Here is a 25,039-nt window from a genome sequence, read left to right as displayed (position 1 = left end):
CATGAAAAAAGATCTACAGAAGCTAGAAGAATGGTCTAATGTTTGGCAATTAAAATTCAATGCAAACAAATGCAAAGTGATGCACTTAGGGAGTAGAAATCCAAGAGAGGCGTATGTGTTAGGCGGTGAGAGTCTGATATGTACAGACGGGGAGAGGGATCTTGGGGTGATAGTATCTGAGGATCTGAAGGCGACGAAACAGTGTGACAAGGCGGTGGCCGTAGCCAGAAGGTTGTTAGGCTGTATAGATAGAGGTGTGACCAGCAGAAGAAAGGAGGTGTTGATGCCCCTGTACAAGTTGTTGGTGAGGCCCCACCTGGAGTATTGCAGTTTTGGAGGCCGTATCTTGCTAAGGATGTAAAAAGACTGGAAGCGGTGCAAAGAAAAGCTACAAAAATAATATGGGATTTGCGTTACAAAACATATGAGAGACTTGCTGACCTGAACATGTATACCCTGGAGGAAAGGAGAAACAGGGGTGATATGACACAGACGTTCAAATATTTGAAAGGTATTAATCCGCAAACGAACCTGTTCCAGAGAGATGGGAAGGCGGTAGAACGAGAGGACATGAAATGAGGTTGAAGGCAGGGGGCAGACAAGAAAAATGTCAGGAAGTATTGTTTTACAGAGAGAGTGGTGGATACTTGGAATGCCCTCCCGCGGGAGGTGGTGGAGATGAAAACGGTAACGGAATTCAAAAATGCGTGGGATAAACATAAAGGAATCCTGTTAAGAAGGAATGGATCCTCAGAAGCTTAGCGGAGATTAAGTGGCAGCACCAGTGGATGGTAGGCGGGGCTAGTACTGTGCAGACGTCTACGGCCTGTGCCCTGAAAATGGTTGATATAAATCAAGATAAACAAGAAAAAGCAACACTGGGCCTTCAAGAAAGAGACAATGGTCCTTATATACAGTCATCTTACTACTACTTAACATTTCTAGAGCGCTACTAGGGTTACGCAGCGCTGTACAATTTAACAGAGAGAGACAAAGAGCTTACAATCTAATAGACAAGTGAACAGTCGGTCCGATAGGGGCAGTCAAATTGGGGCAGTCTGGATTCACTGAACGGTAAGGATTAGGTGCCGAACGCAGAATTGAAGAGGTGGGCTTTAAGCAAAGACTTGAAGATGGGCAGGGAGGGGGCTTGGCGTAAGGGCTCAGGAAGGTTGTTCCAAGCATAGGGTGAGGCGAGGCAGAATGAGCGGAGCCTGGAGTTGGCGGAGCAGGTTACTGAGAGGAGGGATTTATCCTGTGAACGGAGGTTACATCTTCTATGTTTCTATGAAGAATCAATATCCAGATCAGCAAACCATAAACTTTACAATCTGGGAAGCCTGCCTGAAGATATGCTAATATGGCTGGAATAGAAAAAGAGTGAAAATTCTAAGCTTGACCTTCACCAGATCCTCTTCCAGGATTATCGCTTGCCCTGCCCCTCCCCTCATGTGACATCACTCACGGGCATGAGGAAAAGAGGACTAGGATTCCACCAAGGAGAGAAGTGTTACCATCACTGCGTATCCCTACTGTCCCATGGATCCTCTGTTCTAGGACCGCTCCTTTGTGGAAGGCCTTCACCAAGTCCTGTTACAAGATTATCGTTTGCTTTACTCTACATGGGACATAACTCGAGGGCGCAAGAAACAAATTAAAGTATTGCTACTATAGTTCGAGGTGTACCCCTACTGTCCCTTGAGGCATCTGTTGTGGTGATGCTCCTGGACTACTGGCTGTCCCACCCATGTGACATCTTTTGAGGACACAAGGTAAAAAGGAATAGGCCTGTTCCAGAGGAGTAGGCATGAATAAACAGTTAAGGGGGGAGATTAACAAATTGTAATACAGAGTGTGGTGTGAGTGAGTGACAAAGAGATAAACAGACAGAGCTAAAGGGGACAAACATCAAAAAGTCACTTTAGGTTGATTGTATTTATACGCCAAATGTGTATCACTGCATTTTCTTTGAATTTCTGGGAAAAACTCCAGGGCTTTGAGGAAGTACGATACTGGCCAGGAACTTCAACAATTAATCCAGAGTTAAGATAACTGAAATGGAAGGCCACAACCCCAACAACCAGAGAACCACTGAGGGCCCTAATGAATACCCTTGACATTAGGGATACCTGGCGAGAGCTTCACTCTGTGGACAGATACCTACTTTCACAAGTTCACAGTACCTTCTCCTGGTGTAGATTGACCTTAGAACATGTCAGATCATACCCCAGTGTAGTGTGAACTAGAGCTGGGAAAGGAGAAATGAGGAAGCCAATGATCATCCTCTCCTTAGCAATTAGGAGGTTTCAGAGACAAAAAAGCCAACGTAAAGAAGAATAGCTTAATTTCAATGACTTCAGGAAATTATCATCAGGGGTAGTCCAAGATGCCCTTAAAGAAGTCAGAAGCGAGAGGAAGTGACGTCACCGTTGGTAATGGCAGCCTAGCCTCGGAGCTCTCACTCCTCGCCACGATAAAAAGCTATTAAAAGCAGCCATCGGACTTTTGGAACGCTACTAGTGTGTCCCCCGAAGACGCCAACCCGATCCGCCATGAGCAAAGCACATTTGGGGCGGAATAAAGACGGAGAGAAGTCGGTAGGCGGCGGGGCAAACAAGACCCCGAAGCGCCACGAGGCAATGGCGCAGGCCTCACCCTCTGATTCAGACTCAGCACTGTCAATGGCGGAATCGCGGAGGCCCCAGGCTAAAAAGGGCTTGTCAGGCGAACTCCGGAATTCAGGCTGATATACAAAAATCAAAAGAGGAAATACTAGACAGGATGGAGGTATTGAGCTCGGACCTCCGTGAGCTGGGGGGAAGAGTTGAAGATGCAGAGTTGCGGCTGGAAGAGCACGCGGAGTCCCTGAATTCCCATGAGGTGCAATTACAAGTATTGGACCAGAAAACAAAGGAACTGACCTACAAACTGGACGACATGGAAAACCGAGGGAGGCGGAATAACCTCTGGTTCCGGGGGATCCCCGAAGGCGGTGAGACGGAGGACGTCCTGCAAATAGTGCGGACACTGTGTGCCAACTTGATGGGTGCGGAGGCTGCAACGGTGGCGACTGAACTGGACCGAGCTCATGGCCAGAGACAGGAAAATAGAGCACGAGATGTGATTGCTCGGTTCCATAAGTATGAAGTCAAAGAGCAAATACTTGCCTGCGCCAGGAAGAAACAGGACTTGGAGTTCGGAGGGGCTAAAATAACAGTATACCAGGACATCTCGCAGTTCACTTTACAACAGAGACGCCAGTTGAAGCCAGGTTTGGACATCTTAATTAAGGGGCAGATCCCATACCGGTGGGGTTTTCCCTTTTCTTTGAACTTTACTGTAAAGGGGACTAAGTACAGAGTTTATTCGCTCACTGAAGCTTGGACATCCCTGCACGGGGCGGGCCTGGTGTCCTCTAAGTCGCCCCCAGGTGCGGTGGCACCGGCAACCAAAGCGAAATTACAAAAATGGCAGAGGGTCCCCGAATCCACCAAGAGGAGTAATCCAAAACGGAAAGCCGCAGCAGAAGCGACCTGAGCCCCTGTACAGCATTGCAGATGGGGTCTATCATGTGATTTCCGTTATCTCCGAGGGGTTCGGAGGGAAGATGGACAAACTGGTGGCAATTGGTGAATAGTGGCAATTGAGTCACCCATGATTTGACATGTTATCAATATAATTAGATGTTTTCTGCTTAATACTTAGCACTAATTTTTACTGCATGTTTTTTTTTGGGAAGTATCTGGGAGGAGAATGTTAAATGTTATGAGGGCACGGTATGAGTGGTGTACGGGGAGTTAATTAGGGGATTGTTGCGGGATAAGGACGTTAAAAAAGGGATGTTTTTTTAGCAGGATTGGTCCAGGAGGGATATGGGCTGGGAGATAGTCCGATGGTCGTAGGGGAGGAGACGGGGGGTGGGCGGGCTGGGCCACGATGGGTCACTTTCTCCAATCCCACATAGGGGGTCTACAACCTCTGGTTGGTGTTTGGATGAGGGGTATAGGGGGGACAAGGGGAAGTAGGGGGGTAATGGGTTCTAGTAGGGGGGTAGGGACTGAACTCGCATACTACAGTTTATGGGGGATGCAGATGCAAGTTGTGGGTTGTTTTCTGTTTGTTATAAGTAGTTTTGTTACTTGAACATGAGTGTGGATCTAAAGATTTTATCATATAATGTAAAAGGGTTGAATATGCCCCAAAAGCGGCAGAAATTGTTTAAGGAATTCCAGCAACTGAAATCCCATATAGTTCTGTTGCAGGAGACACACCTTCGCCGCAGGCATGAGAGTCTTCTCTCTCATCCAGACTTTCCTAGGGCCTTTTTTGCCTCCTCCACCGAAGGCTCCAAAAAACGAGGCGTGGTGGTGTTGTTCCACAAATCAATCTCAACCCACATAGTGAAGGTCAAGCGGGATCCGGGAGGGCGCTTTTTATTCCTACACATAGTTTTAGACCAGGTAAATTTAACTTTAGCTTCAATTTATGCACCCAACGAACAACAGGGGGCCTTTTACACTAGGGTGAAGAATCTCCTAGCTACATTCGCACAGGGATCCATAATCATGGGGGGTGACTTCAATGGAGTTATGGACCCGGTGTTGGACCGGTTGGGGGTAAACCAACAACTAGCGAGTAGAGACTCTTTGGCCTTGGGATCCCTAGCACACTCATTGGGGACTCTAGATGTGTGGAGGCTGACTCACAAACATGTTAGGGATTATACATACTTTTCCGCAGTGCATACTTCTTATTCACGTATTGACTATATTTTTCTTGATGTAGCACTGTCGGAGAGAGGCCCGAGTGCAGGTATTGGCAGTGTGACTCTGTCTGACCACGCTCCGGTGTGGGTCACGCTGCCAACTATCAAAGCGGAGATCAAGGACCAGAGGTGGACCCTTAATGCAAGCGTACTACAAGAGAGGGAGGTTGTTGAGAGTTGTAGGAGGGTGCTAAAAGAGTATTTGGAGCTTAATAGGGAGTCGGGCCTCCCTCTTAGTGTAGTGTGGGACGCCATGAAAGCAGTGTCTAGAGGCTACTTTTTACAAATAGCTAGCAAGCGAGCCAGGATTCGCAGGAACCAGCTGGCGTGCTGCCTGGATAAAATCCGGATTCTAGAGGCACAGCATAAGGCGGGTGGGTCCCAGACAATCCAGGAGGAGCTACGAGCCCAGCATCTTCAGTTGGACTCTATTTATTCTGAGCACTTAAGCCAGCTCCACTCAAGAACAAAGGTACGCTCATATGAATTTACCAATAAAGCGGGCCGCCTCCTGGCTATAAGGTTGCGCAGGCAAAAAGTGGAAAGAGCAGTAACCCACATTAAAAGGAAGGGGGGAAATATGCTGAACAGTTCTGAGGCCATAAGGCGGCGTTTTTGCGAATTTTATCAGGAGCTATATGCCCGAGAGATCAATCCATCAGCAGTATCTATCTTAGAATACCTAGCAGAGAGTGAATTGGCTTCTTTGACAAATCAACAGCGTGCCACTCTCGAGGAACCAGTCACCCCAGGTGAAATTCAAAAAGCTATTCAGCACCTACCATCTAATAAATCCTCGGGTTTGGACGGGCTCCCCAATGAATTTTACAAGAACTTTGCCCCGGAACTGGCACCACTCTTGGCTGACCTGTTTAATCAAATAGGGCAGGGAGAATCGTTGCCGGCTTCCATGCTAGAGGCATGGATAGCAGTGCTTCCTAAACCGGACAAGGACCACTCGGAGTGTAGGTCCTACCGCCCCATTTCAGTATTAAACCCGGGCATTAAGATTCTAGCTAAAGTTTTGGCCAACAGGTTGGGCCCGTTATTACCAGCGATTATCCACCCTGACCAAGTGGGCTTTGTACCCTATACGAAAGCAATGGATAACACGAGGCGAGTATTTGACTTAATGTACCTGGCTAAAAGAATGAAAAGGCCTATGTGTCTCCTCAGTTTAGATGCCGAAAAGGCCTTTGACAGGGTTCACTGGCCATTTATGTATAAAGTGATGGAGACTTTTGGGATAGGGCCGCGGTTTCGTGGGTGGATCCAAGCATTCTACAGCTCGCCCAAAGCATGTATTAGAGTAAATGGGGGTAACTCAGATATGTTCACTTTATATAGAGGCACTAGGCAGGGATGCCCCCTCTCTCCACTGCTGTTCGCCATGGTTATGGAGCCTTTTGCTTCCAGGGTCCGATCTAATCCGGGTGTCACTGGCATTACCATAGCGAGGAGGGAACACAAGTTGTCTTTATTTGCAGACGATGTGCTGTTATTTGTTACCCGTCCTTTGACCACCTTCCCTGGGCTCCTGCGGGATATTGAAGAATATTCAGCAGTATCAGGATTTCGAGTGAATATGTCAAAATCTGAAGCCTTAAATGTGACGCTCCCTGAGGAAGAAGTTGAAGCACTAAGGTCCCTGTACACCTTTAGGTGGGCTAGAAAGGGCTTGCGTTACCTGGGGGTGAACATAACGGCTAAACGTTCGGAACTTTTTGCAGAAAATTATAAGGGGCTGGCCCGGGCACTCACTGAGGATATGGACGGGTGGGGTGATATTGAGCTTTCCTGGTTTGGCCATATAGCTGCAGTTAAGATGAACATCCTGCCACGCCTGTTATACTTATTCCAGGCCCTCCCAATCAAGATGCCCCGAAAATTTCTAGCTGCAGTACAGGACCATATTGTGCGCTTTATCTGAGCTGGCAAACACCCGCGGTTGGCGCGGGCCTTCCTGTATCAGGATAGTAATAGGGGAGGGCTCGGAGTCCCCAATTTGGCCTGGTATTATAAGGCAGTACAGGCGCGTGCGGCAGTGGAATGGTTCCAGGACTACCCAGACCGTCAATGGGTGCACTTGGAACAGTATACTGTAGGCGCTCGTCTATTGGGAACGATCATGTGGCTTCCAAAAGCCCAAAGGTCGCTAGGCGAGGGTCTGTGCCTGTCTATTTATGTCACATTATCTAACTGGGATAGTCTTTTTCCACATCGCCGATGCACACTGTCCCGTCTGTCTCCTATTGCATATAACCCATTGTTTTACCCTGGGACGGAAAGGGGAACCTTTACCAGATGGTATGAGGGAGGTTTGCGAAGGTGGGGACAGCTGTATGAGGGGGAAGCACTCACCACATTTTCAGATGCACGACAGAAATTCCCGTTCATGGGGAATGATGAGTATGCTTACACACAATTATCACATTTCCTTAACACACGGGCAGTCCAGGAAGTGATGAAAAAGGAACAAACATCCATTGAGCAAATATGTGAGGGACCAGCCATGACTAGAGGAATGATATCTCGCGTATACCGAATTATTAATAAGCAAACACCTAGTTACACACTTCATAGGAGGAGCTGGCAGAGGGAGCTGGGTATGGGGCTGGAGGAGGAGGCATGGGAGAGAATGGAGAGGGCAGCGGTGGGGGTGTCGTCCTATGTACCTTTTAGAAAGAATGCCATTAAAGTGCTGTTTAGGTGGTATATGCCCCCTGAGCGACTTAAGCGCATTTACCCGGCACTCTCGGGGTTGTGTTGGAGGGGTTGTGGCCTCACGGGTTCAATGGGACATATCTGGTGGACCTGTGGGAAGATCAGGGCATTTTGGAAAGCGATTCGTAGCAGACTGCAGGTGTGGCTGGGTGGCTTGATCCCGTGGCACCCAACTATCTTTTTATTCTCTGCTAAAGTCACAGGTTTCTCTGCCACTCAACAAAGATTGATGCGCTATGCCACATGTGCAGCTAGAATTGTTATAGCTGCCTGCTGGAAACAGCCTACTGTCCCACCGCTTGCGAGATGGCTCCAGAAACTGAGGTACGTTTGTGAGATGGAAAGGCTATTAGCCGAGCGGCGAAACCAAATTCCTAAGTGGCACTCAATATGGGATCCCTTTCTTTGTCATGTACAACCACAATGATGCCATGGGCTAGAGTAATGAGAGTCTTGTTTGGGGGGGGGGGGGGGGGGGGAAGTGGGGGGGAGGTATGGGAAACGGGTGGGATAAGGGAATAGGTTAAGTTCAATTAAAGTTTAAGAATATTATTTAAAAAAAAAAAAAAAATTTGGAGTCTGAAGCTTATATGTTTGAACAGGTACGGTGATACACATGTGAAATATACCTATCCCAAACTGTTAGCAGCGTGAAAAGTGAAATGTAAGGGACAGCTAAATGTTACCCATGACTTGTGTCAAAATGACCTGAAATGTAATGTAAGGTTTATTTCGTATTGCTCTGTTGGATATTGTATTGCCTGTCAATAAAGACTTCATGCAAATTTTAAAAGAAGTCAGAAGCAAGTTTACAGCTATTAGATCTCATGAAAACAAGATCAGGGAAAAAGCTGAACAAATCGCTAAAATCACAAATTGGTGGGTTGGAAAAAGCACAAGGTGGGACGATTTCTCTTGCTTGGGTAGAGGAGTGTGGTAGCCGTGTTAGTCCACTCTTAAGGTTATCAACAGAAATCAAAATAAAACATGGAAAAGAAAATAAGATGATACCTTTTTAATTGGACATAACTTAATACATTTCTTGATTAGCTTTCGAAGGTTGCCCTTCTTCGTCAGCACATTTGCTTATTTCCGATCTGACGAAGAAGGGCAACCTTCGAAAGCTAATCAAGAAATGTATTAAGTTATGTCCAATAAAAAAGGTATCATCTTGCTTAGGTAAATCAGTGAAAGTTGGACAGGTCTAAATTACAGAGTTTGCAGCTGGAAGAAATTAATTTTGGGAAAACTGAAGCAAACCTATTTTGAGCAAGGTAATAAGGTGACTAAATTAATGCACTTGGGATTAAAAAAAATAAAAACACCCTCAGAGACTTCATATCTAACAAAAAGGATAATAATAATGAAGAATTAAAAGATGGAGAATGTATTAGTGAATTTTATCAAATTCCACAGGAAATTAAACTCTCAGAGCAGTTAGCCTCTGAAACACAAGTGGAATTCCACTGTGGAATGTGAAGTTGAGCTCTTGGAGGTACCCCCCCCCCCCCCCCCCCACACACACACACACACCGTATCCTATATAATAAAAAGCACCTCCAACGTTCTGAAGCTGACTACATGGCACAAATCTTGAGGCATTCGTGCTCGCTGTAACTCCAACTCCGGAAATGACATCACGCACTTCCGGGTGCGTCACCAGCAGCAGTGCCCAATCACAACTCCAACGGACTAAAAAAAACAGCATAACACGTGTGCCAGAACTTCAATCAATGAACAAAAGAAGGCAAGCGGCATCAGCCACACACGCAACACCCCCCCTGGGGTTCTCTCCCTCGCCCATCCCAAGTCGCCACTGGACCCCATCACCGGCACACAGCCCCCATCACCCACCCCCCTCTCCAAAGCACACTCCTGCCTACCTCCCTCTCCTCTCCGAATTCGGACAACCATAGCTTTAAAAACATTTTACAAACCTGACTGAAGCACAGTACAGCCGGCTCGCATTTACCTTTCCCCTTCTCGATCAGTGTCCCGCCCTTGCATAAACAGGAAATGAGGGCGAGACCACAGCTGAGAGAGAAGGGGAAAGCTGAAGACGAGCCGGCTGTACTCTGCTTCAGTCAACGAACAGCAACAAAGAAAAAAAAAATATATACGAAGCCCTTCAACGCTGCCACAACAACTTTTGCACAAGGTACAGTTTACTCAAACAAAAAATGTGACTTACTCTGACACTCCACCTCACTCACATACAGTCAGTCACTATCACACACACAAAATCTCTCTCATACATTCTGTGACACACACTCTCTCTCTCTCTCTCACACACACACACACACACACATACCAGCGATAGGGGAAAAAAACACAGTTCTGCAAGCACCTGCGCCACAATAAAGGTTGGCTCCCCTATAAAGAAACAAGGTACAGCTTAATTTAACTAAAAAAAAAAAAAAAAAAAAGGATGCCCTCACTCTCAATGTCTGTATCACTAACACCCCAGACAATAAAACATTCACTCTGTCAGACACAGAGTCTGACACTCATACACAGTCTCTCTTTCTCTGAAACACAGAGACACACAAGCCCAACACTACCCCCTCCAACTTCACCATCCATGCCTCCAACTCCCCCCCCCCCCTTCCCAGGGAGTTCCCAAAAAACACCTCTATCACTAACACACACATACACTCATTCAAACGCCCCTCCTAACCTCCACCCCCCCCACCACAAAACACACAAAAAAAAAAACTGTCACACACACACACTCGCACATTCACTCTCACAGAGTCCCTCTCACGCACACTCTCCCAAACATACACACTCAGAGGAAAACCTTGCTAGCGCCCGTTTCATTTGTGTCAGAAACGGGCCTTTTTTACTAGTTACTACAGAAGATTCTCTTAGCCCCAGGGGTAGACTTGCATTTCAAAGTTTCATAAACTCTTTCAAAAGGAATCTTGTGGGTAGGGATTCCCACTCTCAGCTTACACATTACATTTTCATTTCACTTACTGGTATGTAATTTCCCGGATCAACCCTGGAACCCTTTAAAAAAAAAAAAAGGCATCACACTGGCCATCCTCCAATCTTCCCACACTATAAACATTTTTAATGAAAAGGTAAAATTATGTATCATACCTGATAATTTTCTTTCCATTAATCATAGCTGATCAATCCATAGACTGGTGGGTTGTGTCCATCTACCAGCAGGTGGAGATAGAGAGCAATCCTTTTGCCTCCCTATATGTTGTCATGTGCTGCCGGAAACTCCTCAGTATGTCGATATCAAAGCTCCATCCGCAGGACTCAGCACTTAGAGAATTACACCCACAAAGGGACACTCTGCCCAGCTCACCACCGCCGAAACGGGGGAGGGGAATTAACCCAGCTCATCCCCGCGGAGCGAGGGAGGGACACCACACCCGCCGATGCGGGGGGATCTGGCTTATCCTGCAACCGCGGGAGGAGCTGACTGACCCTACCACCGCAGAAGCAGGAAGGGTACAAAGCTGCCCTACAGCCGCAGGAAGCGGGAGGGAGCACCGGCAGGATTTAGGTCTCAATCCAGCCCTGTAAAACGGAAGGGAGAGGAATGCAGCAGCTCACTGTAACACAAAATCGTCTCAACTCCTGAAGAATCCAATTGAAAAAACTTGAACACGAAGTCCTCCTGAACAGGAACTGAAGACTAAACTTGAACCTGAAATGCAACCACAATAAAAACAGTACAGATATCAGGGCGGGGCTATGGATTGATCAGCTATGATTAATGGAAAGAAAATTATCAGGTATGATACATAATTTTACCTTCCATATCATCATGCTGATCAATCTATAGACTGGTGGGCTGTACCGAAGCAGTACTCACCCAGGGCGGGACATAGAAATCCCTGACCGCAACACTGAAGCTCCAAACCGGGCCTCCGCCCGAGCAGCCACAGTCAAGCGGTAATGCCTGGAGAAGGTATGAGCCGATGCCCAAGTTGCCGCCTTGCAAATCTCTTCCAAGGAGATGGACCCGGCCTCCGCCATCGAGGCCACCTGAGCTCTAGTGGAGTGAGCCTTCAGCCGGAACCTTCCCCGCGGCCACATAAGCCGCTGCAATGGCTTCCTTAACCCATCTTGCCACTGTAGGCTTAGCAGCCAGCAGACCCTTACGAGGACCTGCAAACAGGACAAACAGATGATCCGACTTCCGGAAATCATTGGTCACTTCCAAGTATCTGATGATGACTCGTCTCACATCTAGATATTTGAGAGCAGAGTACTCCTCTGGGTAGTCCTCCCTACGAAAGGATGGGAGACAGAGCTGCTGATTCACATGGAAGCGAGAAACAATCTTGGGCAGGAAGGAAGGCACTGTGCAAATAGACACTCCTGCCTCAGTGAACTACAGAAAGGGCTCTCGATATGTTAGCGCCTGGAGCTCGGAAACTCTTCTGGCTGAAGTGATAGCCACCAAAAAGACTGCTTTCAACGTCAGGTCTTTCAGCGATGCCCTCGACAAGGGTTCAAAAGGCGGCTTCTGCAAGGCTCTTAGCACCAGATTGAGATTCCACGCAGGTACCACTGAGTGCAGAGGAGGGCGCAGGTGATTAACTCCCTTGAGAAAACGCACCACATCTGGTTGCGAAGCCAGGGAAGCACCCTTCAGGCGGCCCCTGAAGCAAGCCAGAGCCGCTACCTGGACTTTAAGGGAACTGAGCGACAGGCCTTTCTCCAGACCTTCTTGCAGGAACGCCAACACTGAAGAAATTGGAGCAGTGAAGGGAGAAAGTGAGCCTGCCTCACACACCACGATGCAAAGGTACGCCAAACCCTGGCGTAAGCAGTAGAAGTAGAGCGCTTCCTCGCTCTCAGCATAGTGGCGATGACCTTGTCTGAGAAGCCTTTCTTCCTCAGCCGCTGCCGCTCAATAGCCAAGCCGTAAGACCAAAGTGGGAGGGATCCTCCATCACCACGGGACCCAGATGCAACAGGCCCTGCTCCGCTGGCAGTCGCAGAGGTCCGTCCACTGAGAGCCTGATCAAGTCCGCATACCAGGGACGTCTGGGCCAGTCCGGACCCACCAGGATTACCCGGCCCGGATGCTTTGCCACCCGGTCTAGCACCCTACCCAACATGGGCCAGGGCGGGAACACATATAGAAGCTCCTGAGTCGGCCACTGTTGGAGAAGAGCATCTACTCCCAGAGATCGAGGGTCCCGTCCTCTGCTGAAAAAGCGCGGCACTTGGCAATTGGCCAATGACGCCATCAGATCTAGGCTCGGCTGGCCCCAGCGCTTCGTGATGTCCAAGAACGCCCGAGCTGATAGCTGCCACTCTCCGGGATCCAAGGTATGACGACTGAGAAAGTCCACCTGGACATTCATGACTCCAGCAATGTGGGCCGCCGACAGCTGTTCCAGGTTCGCTTCCGCCCACTGGCATAGATTCATGGCCTCCTTGGCCAGAGGGGTGCTCTTGGTACCTCCCTGGCGATTGACACAGGCCACAGCCGTGGCATTGTCCGACAGGACCCGTACTGGCTTCAACGCCAGTACCGGGAGAAACTCCTAAAGCACCAACCGAATGGCTCTGAGTTCCAGGAGGTTGATAGACCACTTTGCCTCTGCAGGAGACCAGAGCCCCTGCGCTGTCCTTCCCAAGCAATGGGCTCCCCAGCCCGTCAAAGAGGCGTCCGTCGTGACGACAACCCACTCCGGGGTCAAAAGAGGCATCCCTGTGGACAACCTGTCTGTCCTCAGCCACCAGCTCAGCACCTTGCGCACCGCTAGGTCCAAGGGAAGGCGCACAGTGTAATCCTCAGACACTGGAGTCCAGCACTGCAGCAGAGAAAGTTGTAGTGGTCTCATATGAGCCCTGGCCCAGGGCACTACTTCCATCGTGGCCGTCATAGAGCCCAACAGCTGCACATAGTCCCAAGCCCGAAGAGGAGAGGCTACTAGGAACTGATCCACCTGAGCCTGAAACTTGACAATTCGATTGTCCGGCAGGAACACTCTGCCAACTTGGGTGTCGAAACGAACTCCCAGATATTCCAGGGACTGAGTCGGGCGCAGCTGGCTTTTCTCCCAGTTGATGATCCACCCCAGGGAGCTCAGAAGAGCAATCACCCGGTCTACAGCTCTGCTGCACTCTGCATAAGAGGGGGCTCGGATCAACCAGTCGTCCAGATAAGGATGGACTTGTACTCCTTCCTTTCGAAGGAAGGCCGCGATGACCACCATTACTTTGGAGAAGGTCCGCGGAGCAGTAGCCAACCCGAACGGGAGGGCTCTGAACTGGAAGTGTCGGCCCAGGACTGCAAAACGCAGAAAGCGTTGATGAGGAGGCCAGATGGGAATATGCAGGTAAGCTTCCTTGATGTCCAAGGATGCCAGGAACTCCCCTGCCTTCACTGCCGCTATAACAGAGCGGAGAGTCTCCATTCGGAAGTGCCGAACTTTCAAGGCCTGATTGACCCCTTTGAGGTCGAGGATAGGCCGAACAGAACCTCCTTTCTTTGGTACCACAAAGTAAATGGAGTAACGTCCCTTGCCAAGCTGATCTTCTGGCACCGGTACGACCACACCCAGGCGGATCAGATTGTCCAAAGTCTGCTGCACTGCCACAGCTTTGACCGGAGACTTGCAGGGAGAGAGACCAAACCCGTCTCTTTAGGGTCGGCAGAACTCTAGATTGTAGCCGTCTCTTAGGACTTCCAGGACCCAAGCGTCTGAAGTTACCCTGGTCCACTCGCCCAGAAATGAGGACAGGCGTCCTCCAATCTGCACTGGACCATGGACCAGGGCCCCGTCATTGGGTACGAGACTCTGGGGGAGGACCGGAGGAAGCACCTCCGGGACGGCGGTCTCTGCGAAAGGAATGCTGCTTGGGGGAGAAGTTCCTCTTGAAGGAAAAGGGGGCAGAGGAGCCCGACTTGCCCGGGCAATACCGACGGGCTTCCTAAAACCGTCCTTTGGAGGACCCGGGGCGAGCACCACTGGCCCGAGCCCTGACCTCTGGTAACCTCTTGCCCTTAGACATGCCGAGATCGGTCAGAATTTTGTCCAGCTCGACCCCAAAAAGCAGCTTGCCTTTAAAAGGCAACTTAGCCAGGCGAGACTTAGAGGCGTGGTCCGCAGACCAATGCTTCAGCCAAAGCCACCGCCACGCAGAGACAGTCTGAGCCATACCTTTAGCTGAGGCAAGTCTGCCAAATAAGCCAAGCCCGATTCCAGGGCCGGCCAATCAGCTCTCAAGGAAGGATCCGAGGGGGAAGCCCGCTGCACAATAGTCAGGCACGCCCTGGCCACATAGGAGCCGCAAACTGAGGCCTGCAAACTTAAAGCAGCCGCCTCGAAGGACGACCTTAAGGCCGCCTCCAATCTTCTGTCTTGGGCGTCCTTTAGGGCCGTGCCACCTTCCACCGGCAACGCCGTTTTCTTAGTCACCACAGTGATTAAAGAATTCACGGTAGGCCAAAGAAAGGCCTCCCGTTCACCTTCAGGCAGAGGATAGAGGCGGGACATAGCCCTAGCCACTTTGAGGCTCGCTTCTGGGACATCCCATTGAGCCGAAATCAAGGTGCGCATGGCTTCATGCACGTGGAAGGTTCTAGGCGGGCGCTTCGTCCCCAGCATAATGGCGGAGCCAACAGAGGCTGAGGGAGAGACGTCCTCCGGAGAGGAAATCTTCAAAATGCTCATGGCCTGCACTAACAGGTTGGGCAAATCCTCTGAGCAAAAGATCCGCGCTGTAGAGGGGTCATCCGCTCCATCCGAGCGGGAATCCGTCTCCGCCAAGGAATCCCCAAAGGACCGTTGGGAGAACTCAGATACGCTGCCCTCATCTACATCAGAGGAGACAGAGTCCTCAAGGGCCTGGAAATCCACCCGAGGGCGTTTGCTTCCGGAGGCCTCAACCCCTTTATCTGACAGGGGGGCAGGGGCAGCGTTTTGCATAAGAAAAGCCTGATGCAGCAGCAAAATGAACTCAGGGGAGAATCCCCCCGAACTGTGCACTTCTGCAGCTTGGGCCACGGCCCTAGCCGCACCCTCAACCGGCGCTCGCAAGAGCGGGTTAGAAACGTGCTGCGCATCCAAAATGGCATCCGGCGCAAAACTCAGAGAAGGAGCCGCGCGGGAAGAACGGCACTTAACTTTGGCCGCTTTCTTACCGTCGCCCGAATCAAGGGCGACCATAGTATTAACATCTCCCAGCTCGAGGGCGGCCCAAAAAGAAGCCGTCCGAGCAGAGTGGCCGGCCAACATGGAGTGGGCGAGCAGCAGGGGATGGGCGCTTATGGCGGGAAAAACCGCCGCACCGGAGGAGGAACCGGGACACTGACCGGACTCCAAACTGATGCCTAACAAAGGCGATTCAGGTTTTGAAATCCCCGCATCCCCGCTAGACGCACCCACGCGGTCCGGGGAGCGAATCCTCGCGCCCTCGCCCTCCGACGCCATAAGCCACGTGGAGACCGAACGGGGAACCCCCTGCCCGCTATAAAAAGGTAAAAATTACCTGCTTCTCGCTCCGAGCTGTAACGAACTGGTGTCCCAGTGAGCAACTGCAATAAACGTTGAAATAAACGCCCTTAAGGACGTTAAAAAAAATTTTTTTTAACGGAGCCAGCGGGAGGGGGGAGAAAAGGAGGGACCTGGCACCACCAGGTTTGCACTTGCTCAAGAAGAGCCCTCAACCCCAGGTACTCAACAAAACCTAAAACTTAGGCTTGGAGACCTAGCCAGAGCTGCTGCTGTGTGTGGTTTCCGGCAGCACATGACCACATATAGGGAGGCAAAAGGATTGCTCTCTATCTCCACCTGCTGGTAGATGGACACAACCCACCAGTCTATGGATTGATCAGCATGATGATATGGAAGGTTACATATTACTAATAGCAGATCAGCAATTTCATGCTCAAGTTCTTTTGAGTACCCTTGGATGTATTCCACCCGGGTTTAGGTGATTTACTACTCTTTGTCAATTTGGCTCAGTACATCTTCCAGGTTCACAGTGATTTTTTCAGTTCCTCTACATCACCCTTGAAAACCATTTCCGGTACAGGCAGATATCTTGCATCTTCTTCCGTAAAGACCAAAGCAAAGAATTCATTCAGTTTCTCCGCTAAGGCCTTGTCCTCCCTGAGCACTCCTTTTGCGATCTAATGGTCCCACAGATTCCCTCACAGACTTTCTGCTTCCGATGTACCTGAAAAAGTAGTTACTGCAAGTTTTAGCATCTGCATCAAGTTTCTCTTCATATTCTCTTTCAACCTTCTTTATTAATGCTTTGCATCAGACTTACCAGTGCTTATGTTGCTTCTTATTTTCTTCATTTGGGTCCTCTTGACTGTAATAGCCTCTTTTACTTCAACTTTTAACCATGCTCTGTTTCTCTTCTTTCCACCTTTGCAAATACGTGGAATACATCTGCTCTGGCCTTCCAAGATGGTATTTTTGAATAATATCCATGCCTGATTTAGTGTCCTAAACTTAGCAGCCAATCCTTTTAGCTTCTTTTTAACCATTTTCTTCATTTTATTATAGTCTTCCTTACGAAAATTAGATGCAGCTACAGTAGATTTCCTTTACATGTTCATTGCAGATAGTAGTTTCCCTGGGGACCCAACACCGCCACCCCTTCCACTATGCCCTGCATGCCACCAAGGACCAGATCCAACATGGATCCCCCTCTCAGCGGTTCCTGGACCAGTTGCTCCAAGAAGCAGTCGTTTACTATATCTAGAAATATTATCTGCCTGGCACTCCCTAATGTAACATTTATCCAGTCAATATCGGGGTAATTGAAAATCATCCATTATTTATTGATTTGGCACACTTGTATCCCACATTTTCCCAGCTTGTGCTGGCTCAATGTGGCTTACAAAGTTACAAGAAATTACATAGTACAGCAGGATAAAATAGTTATATAAAAATTAACAAAGACAACTGCGTAAGCAGCTTAATAAAAGAATACGGATGGGAATACAGGAGCAACAAGAGGGAAACAAACATAAGGCCAAATGCAGGTAATCAAACAAAACGGAAATAGTGGATTAAAGAGTATTGTGGTCTTTGGGATATGCCTTACTAAACAGATACGTTTTTAGTAATTTCTTAAATGTTAAAGTGTTGCCCAATTTGCCAGCTTTGCTAATCTCTGTAAACATTTCTTCATCTGTCTGTTCATTCTGTCCCGGAGGACGGTAGTACAACCCTACAAGAAAGCGAATGCTACATATCTGTAGAAGGTATTCTCCGAGGACAGCAGGCTGATTGTTCTCACTGATGGGTGACGTCCACGGCAGCCCCTCCAATCGGAAACTTCTCTAGCAAAGTCCTTTGCTAGTCCTCGCGCGGCCGTCTTCCCGCCCGAAACCGGCTCGAGCCGGCCAGTCCAGTATGTAGCAAGACAATACACTTCAAGGGAAGACACAACTCCAAAGGGGAGGCGGGCGGGTTTGTGAGAACAATCAGCCTGCTATCCTCGGAGAATACCTTCTACAGGTATGTAGCATTCGCTTTCTCCGAGAACAAGCAGGCTGCTTGTTCTCACTGATGGGGTATCCCTAGCCCCCAGGCTCACTCAAAACAATAACCATGGTCAATTGGGCCTCGCAACGGCGAGGACATAACTGAGATTGACCTAAAAAATTTACCAACTAACTGAGAGTGCAGCCTGGAACAGAACAAACAGGGCCCTCGGGGGGTGGAGTTGGATCCTAAAGCCCAAACAGGTTCTGAAGAACTGACTGCCCGAACCGACTGTCGCGTCGGGTATCCTGCTGCAGGCAGTAATGAGATGTGAATGTGTGGACAGATGACCACGTCGCAGCTTTGCAAATTTCTTCAATGGAGGCTGACTTCAAGTGGGCTACCGACGCAGCCATGGCTCTAACATTATGAGCCGTGACATGACCCTCAAGAGCCAGCCCCGCCTGGGCGTAAGTGAAGGAAATGCAATCTGCTAGCCAATTGGATATGGTGCGTTTCCCTACAGCCACTCCCCTCCTATTGGGATCAAAAGAAACAAACAATTGGGCGGACTGTCTGTGGGGCTGTGTCCGCTCCAGATAGAAGGCCAATGCTCTCTTGCAGTCCAATGTGTGCAGTTGACGTTCAGCAGGGCAGGAATGAGGACGGGGAAAGAATGTTGGCAAGACAATTGACTGGTTCAGATGGAACTCCGACACGACCTTTGGCAAGAACTTAGGGTGAGTGCGGAGGACTACTCTGTTATGATGAAATTTGGTGTAAGGGGCCTGGGCTACCAGGGCCTGAAGCTCACTGACTCTACGAGCTGAAGTGACTGCCACCAAGAAAATGATCTTCCAGGTCAAGTACTTCAGATGGCAGGAATTCAGTGGCTCAAAAGGAGGTTTCATCAGCTGGGTGAGAACGACATTGAGATCCCATGACACTGTAGGAGGCTTGACAGGGGGCTTTGACAAAAGCAAACCTCTCATGAAGCGAACAACTAAAGGCTGTCCTGAGATCGGCTTACCTTCCACATGGTAATGGTATGCACTGATTGCGCTAAGGTGAACTCTTACAGAGTTGGTCTTGAGACCAGACTCAGACAAGTGCAGAAGGTATTCAAGCAGGGTCTGTGTAGGACAAGAGCGAGGAGCTAGGGCCTTGCTGTCACACCAGACGGCAAACCTCCTCCACAGAAAGAAGTAACTCCTCTTAGTGGAATCTTTCCTGGAAGCAAGCAAGACGCGGGAGACACCCTCTGACAGACCCAAAGAGGCAAAGTCTACGCTCTCAACATCCAGGCCGTGAGAGCCAGGGACCGGAGGCTGGGATGCAGAAGAGCCCCTTCGTCCTGCGTGATGAGGGTCGGAAAACACTCCAATCTCCACGGTTCTTCGGAGGATAACTCCAGAAGAAGAGGGAACCAGATCTGACGCGGCCAAAAAGGAGCAATCAGAATCATGGTGCCTCGGTCTTGCTTGAGTTTCAACAAAGTCTTCCCCACCAGAGGAATGGGAGGATAAGCATACAGCAGGCCCTCCCCCCAATCCAGGAGGAAGGCATCCGATGCCAGTCTGCCGGGGGCCTGAAGCCTGGAACAGAACTGAGGGACTTTGTGGTTCACTCGAGATGCGAAGAGATCCACCAAGGGGGTGCCCCACGCTTGGAAGATCTGGCGCACCACTCTGGAGTTGAGCGACCACTCGTGAGGTTGCATAATCCGGCTCAGTCTGTCGGCCAGACTGTTGTTTACGCCTGCCAGATATGTGGCTTGGAGCACCATGCCGAGACGGCGAGCCCAGAGCCACATGCTGACGGCTTCCTGACACAGGGGGCGAGATCCGGTGCCCCCCTGCTTGTTGACATAGTACATGGCAACCTGGTTGTCTGTCTGAATTTGGATAATTTGATGGGACAGCCGATCTCTGAAAGCCTTCAGAGCGTTCCAGATCGCTCGCAACTCCAGAAGATTGATCTGTAGACCGCGTTCCTGGAGGGACCAGCTTCCTTGGGTGTGAAGCCCATCGACATGAGCTCCCCATCCCAGGAGAGACGCATCCGTTGTCAGCACTTTTTGTGGCTGAGGAATTTGGAAAGGACGTCCCAGAGTCAAATTGGACCAGATTGTCCACCAATACAGGGATTCGAGAAAACTCGTGGACAGGTGGATCACGTCTTCTAGACCCCCAGCAGCCTGATACCACTGGGAGGCTAGGGTCCATTGAGCAGATCTCATGTGAAGACGGGCCATGGGAGTCACATGAACTGTGGAGGCCATGTGGCCCAGCAATCTCAACATCTGCCGAGCTGTGATCTGCTGGGACGCTCGCACCCGCGAGACGAGGGACAACAAGTTGTTGGCCCTCGTCTCTGGGAGATAGGCGCGAGCCGTCCGAGAATCCAGCAGAGCTCCTATGAATTCGAGTTTCTGCACTGGGAGAAGATGGGACTTTGGATAATTTATCACAAACCCCAGTAGCTCCAGGAGGCGAATAGTCATCTGCATGGACTGCAGGGCTCCTGCCTCGGATGTGTTCTTCATCAGCCAATCGTCGAGATATGGGAACACGTGCACCCCCAGCCTGCGAAGTGCCGCTGCTACCACAGCTAGGCACTTTGTGAACACCCTGGGCGCAGAGGCGAGCCCAAAGGGTAGCACACAGTACTGGAAGTGGCGTGTGCCCAACTGAAATCGCAGATACTGTCTGTGAGCTGGCAGTATCGGGATGTGTGTGTAGGCATCCTTCAAGTCCAGAGAGCATAGCCAATCGTTTTGCTGAATCATGGGGAGAAGGGTGCCCAGGGAAAGCATCCTGAACTTTTCTTTTACGAGATATTTGTTCAGGGCCCTTAGGTCTAGGATGGGACGCATCCCCCCTGTTTTCTTTTCCACAAGGAAGTACCTGGAATAGAATCCCAGCCCTTCTTGCCCGGATGGCACGGGCTCGACCGCATTGGCGCTGAGAAGGGCGGAGAGTTCCTCTGCAAGTACCTGCCTGTGCTGGAAGCTGTAAGACTGAGCTCCCGGTGGACAATTTGGAGGTTTTGAGGCCAAATTGAGGGTGTATCCTTGCCGGACTATTTGAAGAACCCACCGGTCGGAGGTTATGAGAGGCCACCTTTGGTGAAAAGCTTTCAACCTCCCCCCAACCGGCAGGTCGCCCGGCACTGACACTTGGATGTTGGCTATGCTCTGCTGAAGCCAGTCAAAAGCTCGCCCCTTGCTTTTGCTGGGGAGCCGCGAGGCCTTGCTGAGGCGCACGCTGCTGACGAGAGCGAGCGCGCTGGGGCTTAGCCTGGGCCGCAGGCTGTCGAGAAGGAGGATTGTACCTACGCTTGCCAGAAGAGTAGGGAACAGTCCTTCTTCCCCCAAAAAATCTTCTACCTGTAGAGGTAGATGCTGAAGGCTGCCGGCGGGAGAACTTGTCGAATGCGGTGTCCCGCTGGTGGAGATGCTCTACCACCTGCTCGACCTTCTCTCCAAAAATATTGTCCGCACGGCAAGGCGAGTCCGCAATCCGCTGCTGGAGTCTATTCTCTAGGTCGGAGGCACGCAGCCATGAGAGCCTGCGCATCACCACACCTTGAGCAGCGGCCCTGGACGCAACATCAAAGGTGTCATACACCCCTCTGGCCAGGAATTTTCTGCACGCCTTCAGCTGCCTGACCACCTCCTGAAAAGGCTTGGCTTGCTCAGGGGGGAGAGCATCAACCAAGCCCGCCAACTGCCGCACATTGTTCCGCATGTGTATGCTCGTGTAGAGCTGGTAAGACTGGATTTTGGCCACGAGCATAGAGGAATGGTAGGCCTTCCTCCCAAAGGAGTCTAAGGTTCTAGAGTCTTTGCCCGGGGGCGCCGAAGCATGCTCCCTAGAACTCTTAGCCTTCTTTAAGCTCTCGGTGCCGACGCGGGGAGGAGACCGGTGTCGATGCTTCTTAGACTTCTTCCGAAGCATGTCACCGGAGCTCCCCGGCACCGATGAGGAGGACGTAGAATCCATCCGTCGCTTCCTCGGGGCCGAGGTCGAAGCAGGTCGATCCCGGGGGGGCTGTACCGCAGGAGCCCTCAGGGTAGGGGGAGACCCACCCGAAGGCTCACCGCCACCAGCAGGGGAATGGACAGCCCTCACCTGCACTCCTGACGATGCACCACCGTCCGACGACATCAGGAGACGAGGTCCCGGTACCACCGACGTCGATGCAGCTATCCGATGTCTCGGCGCCGATGCAGAGGGCCGATGCCTCGATGCACTCGATGCATTGGCGGCCGAGGATGAAGGTCTGGACGCTGATGACGTCGATGCACTCGATGACCCCGGTGCCGATGCCGACGAAGAGCCCGAGAACAAAACGTTCCACTGGGCCAATCTCGCTACCTGAGTCCGCCTTTGTAACAGGGAACACAGACTACAGTTCTGAGGATGGTGCTCGGCCCCCAGACACTGAAGACACGAAGAGTGCCTATCAGTGAGCGAGATTACCCGGGCGCACTGGGTGCACTTCTTGAAGCCGCTGGAAGGCTTCGATGTCATGGGCGGAAAAATCACGCCGGCGAAATCAAAATCCGAAATGACGAATTTGAGCACCAAAACTTTGAGGGAGAAAAATCTCGACCGAGGCCTAAAAGAGGCCTACCCCGACGACGAAAGAAAACTTACCGGGGCAAAGACTGGAAAAATAGGAAGGGGCAAATGAAACCCAAGGGGGTTTTCGGAGCACTTCCCGCACGAAATTAGAACTTTTCCGAAGAAAAAACACGTCGATTAAAACATCGGACGCGCGAGGTCGACTCTCCGGGGCTCGACACGGCAAAAACACAGCCGTACCGAGTGCGGACGAAAGAAGACTGGCCGGCTCGAGCCGATTTCGGGCGGGAAGACGGCCGCGCATGCGCGGTGCGCGCGGGCGCGCGAGGACTAGCAAAGGACTTTGCTAGAGAAGTTTCCGATTGGAGGGGCTGCCGTGGACGTCACCCATCAGTGAGAACAAGCAGCCTGCTTGTCCTCGGAGAACATTGCTTCCCTTCATGCATGGAATTTCTATCCATAATGATTCCACACTGCTATCTGTTCCATGTGGAATGTTTATTTTGACTCAATTCCCTCTAACATACAGTGCAACCCCCCTCCCCTCCAATTTGATCCTCTATTATTGCAGTACAATTTGTACCCTGTTAACACAGTGTCCCATTGCTTGTTCTCTTTCCACTAAGTCTCTGAGATGCTTATTATATCTACCTCATCATTTAGGGCTATAACTCTTCCATCTTATTTTTTAGGCTTCTAGCATTTATATACAGGCACTTCAGATTGTGTTTTTTTTCCTTGGATCTATAAGCAGCTTGTAGATCCAAGGAAAAATAAGCTTTAAAATCATATGGTATATTGTGTGATTTATTTAGTGTTTGCTTCTCAGAAAATAATGAAATGTGATGAATGTTCCCAACAACCAGTGGATCCAAAAGAGTCCTCTCACAAGTGGTGTCTTCTCACCACTTGTGAGAGGACTCTTTTGGATCCACTGGTTGTGTGTTGGCTTTCGTTTCTCCTGTGGAGAGATCACCTTCTGTGGGTGTTGACCCAAATTAGAAGAACAGACTATAAATAAAGACATGTGCTAGGGGTGGGCAATGCTGTTAAGGCCGTTAATGCTGAAGGCTATGACAGTTGAACTTTCTGCCAGCGGTAAAACTTAAGTTTAAAACCATGAGGAAAAAGGTTTATACACTATAGAAAACTAGTTAATAAAAATTAGCTTTTTTTCAATTCAAACTGTCTCAATAAACCTATAATTTCTCTTATCCTCAATCTTTAAATTATCAAAAGCACAGAGCAAAATAATGTTTGCTTACCCAAAAAAGTGTCCACTTCTCTCAGAACTCCTCTGCCACTGTCATTCAAAATAGCAGTACCTGACCCTACCAGTGCGTTGAAATGCACCACTGGGGTTAAGTCTACCAAATATTTGCCTTACTTGTAGGCCGACCCCTGCAGGACATCCCAACGTACCACCAGGCGCAGCCTACCAAATAACTCTGCACTGCTTTTGCTTGTAGGTCACATTTAAACTAATCAGTTTACTCTTATATATATTTTACTATTTCAAGTTTGCACTCTGAGGCAGATTCAAGTTATATAAAAACAGAAGACAAAATGAATACCACAAACCTTTATTGTCTGCTGCAATAAATCCTAGAATATTTTCATGCCGCAGCATCACAGTCTGATAAATCTCTGCCTCACGAAACCAGGAACGCTCCTCTCTTGAAGAAAATATCTTCACTGCAACTTCTTCGCCTCTCCATTTTCCTCGCCAAACCTCACCAAAGCGACCTTTACCAATGCTTTCTTGCAAAACAATGGTCCTTGCAATTGTTCTTTGAACAAGCAGGGGTAAACCTGGAAAAATGATTCACAAATAATGAGAAATCTAAAACTGTAAATTAAAGTATACAAGTGTCTGTTAAAGAGATTTGTAATAGATGAATTGCTGTATCCTTTCAATTTTCTTTCCAACCCAACAGAATGATGGAAAGTGAAGTTATTACATATACTTGAATATAGGTTGCAAAATGTTTGACCGTTTTTGAAGGTGGCGATTGTGACCTATATGCGAGTACAAGCCTTCCCTAACCATACACATCAATTTCAACACCCTCTCCATGTCCACCCCCAGGGTTTTCCCCAGTCCCAAAAGCAGCACAAAGTCTCAACCTCATTCCTGATGTTTTCCTTGATACGTGGTTCCTGGCACTCCAAAGTCATTTCAGTGCAGGGTCTTCCAGCACAGGCCCATGTTCAGGCATGCTGCCGGGTAATGCCCTCTACCAATTTTTTTTTTTTGTTACATTTGTACCCCGCACTTTCCCACTCATGGCATCATGGGAGCTCCAACAACACACATCCTGTCAAGCAAAACAAACAGCCTAGCAGCATACCTGTGGGCCTGTTCTGCAAGGCCCCACACAGATGCATAACCTGCTTTGGAGCACTAAAAATAGGTAAAAAGGGTAGCATGGAGAAGGGAGGGGGACACTATCTCTTGGATTCTGTATAGGTCATCCAAATTTAGGTGCAGATCCCAGATCTGTGTGTAAACTAATTAGTCAATTAGGCAC

At 49.6% G+C, this 25,039-nt stretch overlaps 1 protein-coding gene across 1 annotated transcript in view; it reads right to left on the bottom strand.

Moving 5' to 3' along the window:
• Positions 1–25,039, bottom strand: part of TGFBR1 (transforming growth factor beta receptor 1) — a 235,963-nt gene that overhangs the window by 112,967 nt on the left and 97,957 nt on the right. Inside the window, exon 4 of the mRNA XM_030209667.1 lies at positions 24,090–24,320. Within this exon, the coding sequence (XP_030065527.1) occupies positions 24,090–24,320 (231 nt within the window). The remainder of the gene's footprint in view (positions 1–24,089; positions 24,321–25,039) is intronic.

This window comes from Microcaecilia unicolor, chromosome 1 (genome assembly GCF_901765095.1).
Source record: "Microcaecilia unicolor chromosome 1, aMicUni1.1, whole genome shotgun sequence".
In the NCBI taxonomy this organism is placed as follows: Eukaryota; Metazoa; Chordata; class Amphibia; order Gymnophiona; family Siphonopidae; genus Microcaecilia; species Microcaecilia unicolor.
This window is presented reverse-complemented; position numbering and strand designations above follow the sequence as displayed.